Source organism: Colobus angolensis, unplaced genomic scaffold, assembly GCF_000951035.1.
Source record: "Colobus angolensis palliatus isolate OR3802 unplaced genomic scaffold, Cang.pa_1.0 Scaffold60, whole genome shotgun sequence".
Lineage (NCBI taxonomy): Eukaryota > Metazoa > Chordata > Mammalia > Primates > Cercopithecidae > Colobus > Colobus angolensis.
The window spans coordinates 1,461,344-1,473,211 of NW_012119599.1; the positions used below are offsets into that span (position 1 = coordinate 1,461,344).

General features: G+C 52.5%; 1 protein-coding gene across 1 annotated transcript in view; it reads left to right on the top strand.

Moving 5' to 3' along the window:
* The window catches only part of LOC105526969 (RNA-binding protein Nova-2-like), a 35,590-nt gene extending 34,916 nt beyond the window's left edge, over positions 1-674 (top strand). The window contains exon 5 of the mRNA XM_011963150.1: positions 5-674. Within this exon, the coding sequence (XP_011818540.1) occupies positions 5-327 (323 nt within the window). The 3' untranslated portion in view covers positions 328-674. The remainder of the gene's footprint in view (positions 1-4) is intronic.
* The last annotated feature ends 11,194 nt before the right edge of the window (positions 675-11,868 follow it).

The window sequence follows — 11,868 nt, forward strand, 5'->3', positions numbered from 1 at the left end:
GCAGCCGCGGCCGGGGCGGCCGGGGGCTTCCTGACAGCGGAGAAGCTGGCGGCTGAGAGTGCCAAGGAGCTGGTGGAGATTGCGGTGCCTGAGAACCTGGTGGGAGCCATCCTGGGGAAGGGGGGCAAGACGTTGGTGGAGTACCAGGAGCTGACGGGCGCTCGCATCCAGATCTCCAAGAAGGGCGAGTTCCTGCCAGGCACGCGGAACCGGCGGGTCACCATCACGGGCAGCCCCGCGGCCACGCAAGCCGCTCAATACCTCATCAGTCAGCGGGTCACCTACGAGCAGGGAGTGAGGGCCTCAAACCCCCAGAAAGTGGGATGAGGCCTGTGGTGTGTGCTCCCACCCTTCTCTCTCCTCCCATCTCCTCCTCCTCCCTCTCCTCCTCCCCCCAACTCCTGACCTCAGCTTGGTGTAGTCCTGCTCCTCTTGGGATGGGGCTGGGGTAGGCCCGACTGCACCCTCCCCTTCTGGTAGTCATAGGCAGGATTGAGTGACGGTTGGGAAGGGGGCTCAGAAGCCCCCTCCCCAGCCGGGAACTGACCCCTCCTTCCTCCCTCCCTGTGCTTGGCTGGGCCTGACCCTTCCTGTCCCAGGGCCCAGGTCTGTGTGATATCTGTATATATTGCATTTTGTTGATTTTAATAGAAAACAAAGCGTTATTTTCTCTTTCTTTCCCTCCTTTTTTTTTTCTTTTTTTGGTAAGGATTTTTCCCCCTTTATAAGTTTTTGTTTCCATATGGGAGGAGGGGAGGGAGCCTCTGGGTCATCCAGAATGAGGGGCCTCCCCAAAACACAATACCCCACCTCTCTGCTTTCAGTTCTAGATCTGAGGGAAGTCATGGGAGTAGAGGTAGGAGAGGCGTCTGAGCTGAAATGGGGCATTTGGAGCAGGGACCCCAGAGTTCCCAGATCTTCTCAGCTACTCTCCTCCCACTGGAGCTGTCCCTCTAGGTGGGAATGTTCACTCTTTTGTTGTCAGGTTGTATGGGGGGCAGGGACGGTGCTGCTGGGAAGGATGCCAGCTCTGGGATTGGGCCAGTCCTGTGGGCAAGACTCGCAAGAGGCTGGATCAACTTGGTGTGGTATCTGTGATGGTTTAGAGTAATGGCAATGAGGATCTCTGTTGTGATGTCACTGAGTACTTTCTGGGGTGCTTCTGGGCGCTTCTTATGATGTCACAGGAAGCAGTTCCCCAGAGGTTACTTCCTGTGAACTAAGAGAGCAGGTACTTCCTGTGATGTCTCAAATGAGTTCTTCCTTGAAGGTCACTTTGGTGATATCATGGGAAGATGTACTTCTGGTGGTGCCTAGAGGTCACTTCCTGTGATGTCATTAAACTGAAGCATGTAATTCCTGTATTGGACAGTGACCAGTCTCTGACCTGCCTTCTCCCTCCACACCCTTCTTTGGTGGGTGTTGGCCTGGGGGTCTTCCTAGGAAGAGAGTAAGGCACGGGACTTGGATCCAATCTGGAGAACTCTAAGGGAAAAAAAACCAATATTGTCAGGATCATCTCCATTCAAACACGTCAAGTCTGCGAACTCGCCCTGGAGGGAGGGGTGGGAGATGGACCTAGCGCAAACTACTGTTAAAGACCTCCCTTCCCACCCCTGCCTTTTGTGTGCATGCCTGTGTCTGCGTGGCTTTGTTTCGTTGAATCGGGTGAGCCAAATGTGTGGTGGCTCTATCAGGCCAGTGTGGGCCGGTGTAGAGTTCAGTGAGCCATGGAAGGGTCCCTTGGACCAGAATGCTTTGTGTGGTCTGATAGGTTAGATTGGTTTGGTGGCTTCCAGCAAGCTGGCATACTTTGGTGATGTCTGATGGATCAGAATGTTTTGGTGTGCTCACCAGGGGCTCTGGAGAACTAGAATGTTCTGATGGAGTCTGACAAGCCAGGCGGCCTTGAGAGTTGGTTTGGGAGTGGCTCCCTGAGTGCTATGGCTGTGGTCAGCTCTGAGGACCTGTTGGCAGACTGAGATTCCAGGGCCTGACAACCCTATAGACTAGGATAGCTAAGACCTCCCTCTACCCCTACCCATCTCCCCCTCCTCCTTGGAGACCACCTCCACTTTCTCCAACCCAAAGCAGGGCGCCCAGTGCCCTGGTTCCATCATCAGCATCTCTGGGGGAGGGGCGCACCATGCCCACCCTCTCCCCCATTTGTCCCCCTCCTAGGTCTTCCAGACCCTTCTCCTCTCTATGGCTTTGGGGGAAATCCAGCCTCCTTGTCTCTCTCCTAAAAAAGGAGGGAAGAAAAGCCACAGAGACAATTCCTGCCCCTAAAGCCTAGGAGATCCCTCTCCCTTGCTAGAGAGCCACCCCCAAATCAAAATGTGAAAATCCCTAGAAAGCAATAGCCTTCGAGGTACCTTGCACTGAATTCCCCACCCCGGCCCTTCCACCCAATGGGATGGGGTGACTGTAACTTGGGCACTGGGGTGATTTTTCCATGCCCTTGTCATCTCCAGGGTGGGGAGCAGGCCCCACTTCCCCCTCCCCATCCCCCACTTCCCATTGTTGTTGCCCCACCCCTAATCTCCAGACTGAACCCAGATGGAGATCTGAGTGCCAAAACAATTCTTGATGTAACTTTGTACATATCTTCTACTACCGTTGGGGGCTCTTGGGGTTAGAGGTGGGGGTGGCATTGCTCCCCTCCACCTCTCAAAAGACCTTACAGTATTTCACAGTATCTCTACCCGCACGCGAGTATTACAGTATCTAGCTGGAATATCCCTCTACAGCCCCCCAGGCCCCTATGAGGAGGGGAAGGAGCCAGGGAGAGGTGAAGTAAGGTCTGGGAGTGGGGAGGTGGGATCTGAATGGGCTCATTTGCATATCATTTGCATCCTCTGCTTGGCAGCCACTTTCTACAAACCCATTCGCTGGAGTCTGGGTCCCAATCAGCCGGGTCCAGGACTCCTCTCACACAGACACATCTCTGGAGGCTGGGCCTCCTGAAAAGTGCTTGCTTGGAGTGTCTGTGTAACAACCCCTCCCTATTCGTATTTCTTGGGGACCCCCTACCCAGCCAGCCAGGGCGATCTGAAAGGTATAGTTTGCTAGCTCAGTGAGCTAGTTTGCTCACCATGTTGGTGAGTGGAGAGCCACACACCTTTCCCCATCTTACCCTGGGAAACTCACTCTACCATCTTTGCCATCTCTTGAAAGTCTCTTCTGCAATCTGACCTCAATCTTTTGTGCTGCAGTTTGTCCAGAGGGGACACAGCTGTGGGGCCAGGGATGGGGATTATTGAAAAACTCATCACCTCTTTTTTTTTTCCCTGTCTCCCTATTAGCCAATCCGATCTCAGAGTCTCTGAGTGGCCTCCTTGCACCTTTCTCTTCAGCACCAAGTAGGTGCTTAATAAGTGTTTGCTGCATTGAATTGTCTCCCGAGTCCTTCTCATTTGCCCTCTAGCTTCCCATACCTTCTCCAAGTGTCTTCCCCCCTTTCTTTGTCTGGCTCCCTATGACTTTCTTTTTTTTTTCTTCTGTGTGGTTCCCATTGTTTTCTGTCCTGTCTCTATCTTAGTCTCTGTCTGTCTTCCTCCTCTCCTCAAATGTCTCAACTCTCTCTCCCCAATTTCCCCATTTAAAACAAAACAAAACAAAACAAAAAAAAGTGCCAAACTTCTTTGGAACTGAGCCGCTCTGTGGGGAGAGGACCTTGGATAGAGGGGAGGAAACTGGACCATTTCTCTTTGAGGAGGTCCCTAAGAGGCATTGAAAAAGTATGGACATGGAGCTAAATTAGGTCCCCCTTCCAAAGCCCTCCCGCCCTGAGTTTTTCTTAGAATCTTTGTAAGAAAAAAAAAAAAAAAAAGACAGAAAAAAGCTCTCCTTTTCAGCTTACCCCTATCCTTTTGGATCCCCCCATATTCCACCAGCCAAGGAGAATCCCACTTGCCAACTTCCTGGCAAATCTATAGAAACCGGGGAGAAGGAGACAAGCTCAACTCCTCCTCTCCTAGCCCAAGGGGCGGTACCAACTGGATTCAAGAGAAAGACCTCAAAGCACCTATGAGAAGAGGGGGTTCAGTGTGCCAAATTAACCTCCGTCATCCCCCATCTCAGGGGGCTCTGAGCCAACCTGCCCAGCCAACTTCTTCTGCCCTGTCCCAGCCATCTCTACATGGGCAAGGAGGCTTCACTGCAATAATTATTAGGGGTGGTGATCAGAAGGCAATGGCTTTGCCATTTCTATCAGCCCTAACACCTACCCTGGACTTGTAGGTGGGAATTATGGGTATCCCAAGTGGATCTTGATAAAAGCCGACCTATAGATGGTTGAGGACCTCTACTTGGAAAAGTAGGGTGCCGCTTATCTCCAAGGTGTATTTCCTCTCTCCTCTGGACCACCAAATCCTTCAATATTCCCTTGTTCTGTTTCTCCTCCCTGTTCCTCCATCCCACATCCTCCTTCTTACTTGGTTTTGATTGGTGGCCAATTGTTTGGAAAATGAGAGGAGTCCCCCTGAATGGATGATTGCTGTTTCAGGACCGGGATTAGAGGCTGTGATAGACTGTGCAGTGGCAAAAGTATTAACAAGAGTGGCGATGAGGATGGCAGTTGGGGCGTCCAGGCTGCTGACTGAGTGCACGCCTGTCGGGACAGCCAGCCAGGCCTTCGACGGCACCTGCCCCCGCCGTCTGGAACTCGGGCTGGCTGTCTTGAAAGCCTGGACTGGATGTCACGATGGGGAGAACAGGATCGCGATACCCAAGTTGGGGCACAGGTGGGGCAGGGACGCTGGTTTGCTGGGGTGACAACACCCAGCCCTGCTATCGTGATCCCTTTGCACTGTGGTCAGCTGTCTCCACGCTGTGGTTGGAGAGGGCTTCTCTCTGGGCGCTGCTGCTGGTGTGTATGGTCCGTCTTAGTGTCCCCTTCAAGTTGCATTGGAGATTGCTGGGTGGCAGGGAGGGAAATGGGAAAAGAATCTGCGGGCTCATGGTGGCGAAGGCTGCTGGTTTTTAATCCCTTCTCAACCAGTCCAGGACACTTGTCTCCCAGAGATAACTGGGGGGGACTGCCTAAACCCCCCTCCCCCACCCCTTTCCCTACCCCACCTTTCCCCCCAAAACCACCAACCTCTCATCTTCTAAGTGACTCCATCACCACCGGCCACCGGGACCTGCGGCCTCATTGCTCCAGCCCGCCCCACTCGACCGTCAGACTCGCTCATCGAACTCTTTTTGATTAACCCTTTCTGTGTTCATCCCACGGAAAACTGTGTGTCCGGCAGCGGGGAGGGGGGAGGCTAGGGGCAGTTGCTACCTTTCCTCCATTTCCTCCCACCACCCATGCCTCCCCACCCGCACCCCATCCCATGCCCCACCCCCCATCCCTCACCCCTAGGGTCTGCCCCACCCTGGGGATTGAGATCCTCTATAAATATCTATGCTGTTTGGCTTTGTCCCTTTAAAAGGCGGGTCCAGGGGCGTGGCCTCCCTCAAATGGAGTGCTCACTCTGACCCCCTCCTTCCTGTGCCCCCCACACACTCCCCACGCCTTCATTGTAAATAGTCACTTTTGTACTGGGTTTGAGCCAGGGGACGTGGGGAGTCATTTTTTTTTTCTTTATGTTGGCATCTCAGGCCACTGGAGGCATGGCCCACATCCCGGGTCGATTTGGGAGAATCTTACGGTGTGTCCTCTCACCTGCCCCCATCGCTAAGGATTTCAAGCTATCAGTATTACTCTAGAGCGATGAGGGCATAAATTCCCCGACAGGGAGGTGGGAGAGGTGTGGAAAGGTGTAGTCTGGCAGGATGCCTCCGTTTTCCCCTTCTGTGAAACGGATTCATCCTCCAATTTCCCTGAGGAGCCTCCGTGAGATAACGGTGGAGTCAGAGAAGCTAGAACCTCTCTTCCCCCTTCTCTGTTGGAGACAGGGTAGGAGAAGAATGGGGGGCAAGGGAGGCTGTAGGGCCATCTTTGGAGAACCGATTGCTAAATCCTTCTTAGGACCTTAAGGTAGCCTCCTCTCCAGGCTTGTTCTCCCTCTTGGAAGATGGAGAAGACTGGAGGACCTCTAAGGTCCCCTTGGTTCTCCCCAGTCCTTAGATTAAAAGGCCCAGGCCCCAGGCTGGCCCCCTGCCTGCTGTCCCACTCCTTCATTCCATTTCTTGGAATGTGGCCATGCCTCCAGTGCCTCCATTCAACCCCCTCTAACTGATTCCTTCCATCCTCTGCGACCAGAGACGCCGCCCGCCCTCCTCCCCACCACCTCCAGAAGCTCCTGGCTGGGGCGCACTGCCGTCTCCTCCCACTCCCCACATTGCCATGCCTGGGCCACGCCCTCTCCACCCACTCACCCACCCCCAGTGTCCGTTGTGTGACCTAGTGCACCATGTATTAGCTTCCATGGCCCCCACCCCAGACCCCACCACACCCCCTTTCCCCACCCCTTCCCCCTCGGCGACTTCACCTTTTTTTGCCGCGATAAACGCCATCTCAGCATCTGTGTCTAATGTTGTCTTTTTTGCTTGACATCACACACTCCTTCTTAACCCATCCCCTTCCCTCTCCCTCCTCCCTGCACCTCCACCCTCATCCTAAATTCTTTCCCCCTTTCCCCCAGGGTTCTGGGCATTTAGGGGAAGAGGGTGGGGGGACCCCTGAGGATGGTCCCAGATGGGGGAGCTGGGGAGGGAGGACTATTGTCTCTGGACAATGTGAGCATCCGGAGCAACTGTGCTTGAGAGAAGCAGGTGCTCAAGTTTAGCTTCCAGGGGCCAGGCGCAGTGGCTCACGCCTGTAATCCCAGCACTTTGGGAGGCCAAGGTGGGCAGATCACCAGAGCTCAGGAGTTCGAGACCAGCCTGGCCAACATGGTGAAACCCAGTATCTACTAAAATACCAAAAAATTAGCTAGGCATGGTGGCACATGCCTGTAGTCCCAGCTACTTGGGAGGCCGAGGCAGGAGAATTGCTTGAACCTAGGAGGCAGAAGTTGCAGTGAGCCAAGATCGCACCATTGCACTCCAGCCTGGGCAACAAAGCAAGACTGTCTCAAAAAAAAAAAAAATTAGCTTCCAGGGCCTCAGTGTCCAGTCAGAAGAATCAACACCACCACCACCACACACATACACAGAGCCACAGTCCCACAGACAGGCTCTTGGACACACATCTCCACACACAGCCCTGCAAATACACAACGCCAGGTAGAATCAGGATAGGCCAAGGTCGAGGTTTTCGAGTCAGGTGAGCTACGGGTTTAGATCCCAGTGCTGCTGTGTTACCCTCAGTCCTTTGTTCCTTTGAGCCTTCATGTCCCCATCTGTAAAATGGGGATTTTTTTAAATTGTTATTTCTACATCATATGGCTTATGCTTGGATCAATACACTATTCACTTTTTTAAAATGATTACTGAATACCTATGATGCATAAGGCACTGTTCTAGGTGCTGAAGATAAAGCAATGAACAAAAGAGACGCAGGTATCTCTGGCTTTTTGGAGCATACAGTCTACTGGAATTGGGAAATTCTTCTTAACACAAAACCTGACACATGGGACTAAAATGAATTCAGAGGTTGCAAACTATCGGCCAACAGGCAGTTGCGGTACCCATAATTTCATTTGACCCGAACAGTGTTTGGTGGGATTGTTGCCAGCATTTAAACATTGGGAGACTTCTGAAAACGTGGGTTTCAAGACCCTCTTGAGAAATGCCATGCGATAGCTTTGATTGCAATTGCCACCTGCCCACAATGGGCTGGCCTGGGGCAGCCACTGCCACTGACCCAGGGCAGAGAGGCTTAGCCCCTTCCTGACCTGCACTGCTCATTTATGTCACATGCCTAGGTTCTGGACGTTTGCAGCCCCTGAGCAAACATTTAAAAATTACTAGCCTGGCCGGGTGCAGTGGCTCACACCTGTAATCCCAGCACTATGGGAGGCTGAGGCAGGCAGATCATGAGGTCAGGAGTTCGAGACTAGCCTAGCCAACGTGGTGAAACCATGTCTCTACTAAAAATACAAAAACTAGGCCGGGCGCGATGGCTCAAGCCTGTAATCCCAGCACTTTGGGAGGCCGAGACAGGCGGATCACGAGGTCAGGAGATCCAGACCATCCTGGCTAACCCGGTGAAACCCCGTCTCAACTAAAAAATACAAAAAACTAGCCAGGCAAGGTGGTGGGCACCTGTAGTCCCAGCTACTCAGGAGGCTGAGGCAGGAGAATGGCATAAACCCCAGAGGCGGAGCTTGCAGTGAGCTGAGATCCGGCCACTGCACTCCAGCCTGGGCGACAGAGCGAGACTCCATCTCAAAAAAAAAAAAAAAGCCTGGCTGGACATGGTGGCTCACACCTGTAATCCCAGCACTTTGGGAAGCCATGGCAGGAGAATCGCTTGAGCCCAGGAGTTTGAGACTCTGTCTCAAAAAACTTAAAAATTAACCAGGTGTGGTGGTACATGCCTGTAGTCCCAGCTACTCGGGAGGCTGAGGCAGGAGGATCACTTGAGCCTGAGAGGTCGAGGCTGTAGTGAGCTGTGATTGCACCACTGCACTCCAGGCTGGGCAACAGAGCAAGACCCTACCTCAAAAAAAAAAAAAAAAAAAGATAAGTAATTGCCTTACATTTTGGAGGTACCAGAGATGCAGCTTGGCAGATGACAGAGAAACAAAAGAGACCCAGACCAAGGAGGCTGGGTGGGGTGAGGCCAGATGCTTGGATTCTGATGTGACCCAAGGCACTTCGCTTCCTCTCCCTGGCTCCCAATCTCCACATCTGGAAAATGCCCTAGAAAGCTGTACTTGCCTTCTGGAATATTCCAGAAGGATTCTACATGTGACTCACCCCTTCAGTATCTCACATAGAGAAAATGCTCAGCACATTGTAGTCACCAGAGACCCCCTCCAGCTGATAAAAATAACAATAACAGGACTCCAGAGAAGGACAAGCCCAACAGAGGGGGATGGAAGGAGAAGGGGGACTCAGGCTAGGATAACGTAAGCAAGAGCCATAGGGATGAAGAGAACGAGGGCAGACGTGCAGATGAGGCTCCAGCTGCTGGAGGTGTGTCCATCCACTCATTCATTCATTCATTCATTCAACAGGTATTTATTGAACACCTACTGTGTTCTGGGCCTAGGGATACGGTGATGCCCAGGACACATCATGTTCTTGTATTTACAGCCCACAGGCCATATCCCTCACTCTCAGCACGTAGTAGGTGCCCAAAAGTCTACCATCCCATGAGCCACAGGCGCCTCTGGTACTGGCCTGTGACCCTCAAACATTGCCAAGCCAGACTGTTTTCAGGAAGAGTAAAGGAATTTTCCACCAAGAAGCTAGGAAGTTGGAAAGGATTTGGAGGGAGAGGGCGGGTGTTTCTGTTCTGCTGTGTGGCTTTGGAAAACCCTCATGACTTCTCTGGCCCAGGAAATGGAAAGGAAAGGAGATGAAGTCAGGATGAAGGTGAGTAATGGGAGATTCCTAGCTCCCTCAAAGCCCCCAAACCTTCTTCTCTGGGTGGGGGTGAATGGGGTGTAGAGAGATTTGCAAAGGTGGGGGATCTGAGTGAGAAGAGAGATGAAGAAAGAAGACAGAGAAGTTGCCTGGAGCAGAGAGACAGCCCTAGAAAGAGGGCTGGGAAGGGGGAAGGAGGGAGGAAGGGGCCTAGGCAGGGACCTGATGTGGGTGTCTCAAGAGAGGTCTCTATGCATCAGAAGGGCCAGGCCATTAAGAGAGGAAGGGGAGGCCAGGCGCGGTGGCTCATGCCTGTAATCCCAGCACTTTGGGAGGCAGAGGTGGGAGAATCTCGTGAGCCCAGGAGTTTGAGGCCAGCCTGGGCAACATGATGAAACCCCGTTTCTACAAAAAACACAAAAGTTAGCCAGATGGGGTGGCGCATGCCTGTAGTCCCAGCTCCTTGGGAGGCTGAGGTGGCAAGATCGCTTGATCCCTGGAGGCAGAGATTGCAGTGAGATCACACCACTGCACTCCAGCCTGGGTAACAGAAGAAGACCCTGTCTCACACAAAAATAAAAAACAGACGAAGGAGAATAGAGAAGGTGGAGATGGACTAGAAGAGAGGGAGAGGCAGACACACACAAACAGAAAATAAGAAGCAGAAACTGGAAAGTGATGGAGATAAGGTTGCCAAGGTTTAGCAAATAAAAATACTGTGTGTCCAGTGGTGTTTGAATTTCAGATTAAAAGAAGAAGTTTTTAGGCCAGGTGCGGTGGCTCACCCCTATAATGCCAGCAATTTGGGAGGCCGAGGTGGGCAGATCACCTGAGGTCAGGAGTTTGAGACCAGCCTAGCCAACATGGTGAAACCCCCATCTCTACTAAAAATACAAAAATTAGCCAGGTGTAGTGTCTCATGCCTGTAGTTCCAGCTACTCGGGAGGCTGAGGCAGGAGAATCGTTTGAACCCAGGAAGCAGAGGTTGCAGTGAGCCGAGATCGCACCATGTCACCCCAGCCTGGGTGACAGAGTGAAACTCTATCTCAAAAAAAAAAAAAAAAAGGTGTAAAAATGTCCCATGCAATATTTGGGCGATAAGTATGCTACAGTATGAATTGTTGCTTATCTAAAATTCAAATGAAAGTGGGCATCCTGTATTTTATCTGGCAACCTTAGGTGGAAGAAAACAAAAAGAAATCTCAGGGGCAAAAAAAAAAGCCAAAAGAACTGGTTAAAGGAGCCAGCGTGTCCACCATCTGGAATCCCAACTGGGGCATGCCCAACTTACTGCCCGTAACTCCTGTATCCCTTTCCTCTCTGCCGTTCTGTCACCCCTCTATCCCTCTGTGCCCCCATCCCTCTGTCCCCTCTCTCTGTTCCTCCATCCTCCCTCCTTCTGTCCCTCTGCCCCTCACTCTGTCCCTCTGTCTCCCCATCCCTCTCTCTATTCATCCTCCCTCTCTCTGTCCTCCTCTCCCCCTCCTCTGTCCCTCTGTCCCCCACCTCTGTCTCCCCTCTGTCCCCCACCTCTGTCTCCCCTCTGTCCCCTCTCTCAGTCCCTGGATCCCTCCCTCTCTATGCCCCTAGTTTCTCTACTATGTCCCTCAAGCTCCCCTTTCTCTGCCTCACACTTTCCCTGCTTTCTGTCCCTACGTTTCCCTCTCTTTTTCCCTTGGTGTCCCTGTTTTGCAGTCCTTCTGTCCCTCCTGCCACCCCCAACTCCTCTTAGTTCCTCAGTCACTACTCCTCCTGGAATCTGCCTCACACATTAAAACCGGTTGAGTCACTGTTCTCACTCCTACCAACCTGTCAAGTGGGGGCTGGTTTTGGGGGGACAAGGCCTGAGGGGCAAGTGATGGAGAATGGGAAACAATTTCAGGGGCACTACCCCCTCCGCAGTCAGAGCTGACGAACCTTTGGGCTGGGAATAGGCGCTGGGACAAAGAGACGTTCTGCCAGACAAATGCTCGCTCCCATCTGCCACTGAACTCGGAGAGTCTGGCAAGTCAGAGATCTCTCCAAAGTCCCCTCTATTCTCCTGCTTTCAACTGCCATGCCTTCAGGGAAGTCTGTTCTCTAAAGAGCCCTCTTGGGCCGGGAGCGGTGGCTCACACCTGTAATCCCAGCACGTTGGGAGGCCAAGGTGGGTGGATCACTTGAGGTCAGGAGTTCGAGACCAGCCTGGCCAACATGGCGAAATCCTGTCTCTACTAATAATACAAAAATTAGCCAGGCGTGGTGGCGGACGCTTGTAATCCCAGCTACTCGGGAGGCTGAGGCAGGAGAATCGCAGGTGGAAGTTGCAGTGAGGGAAGATTGCACCACTGCACTCCAGTCTGGGAGACAGAGTGAGAGTCTGTCTCAAAATTAATAAATAAATAAGTAAATAAATAAAAATGTAAAATGAGGCCTCTCAACCAACACCTTCATGCCAGCATT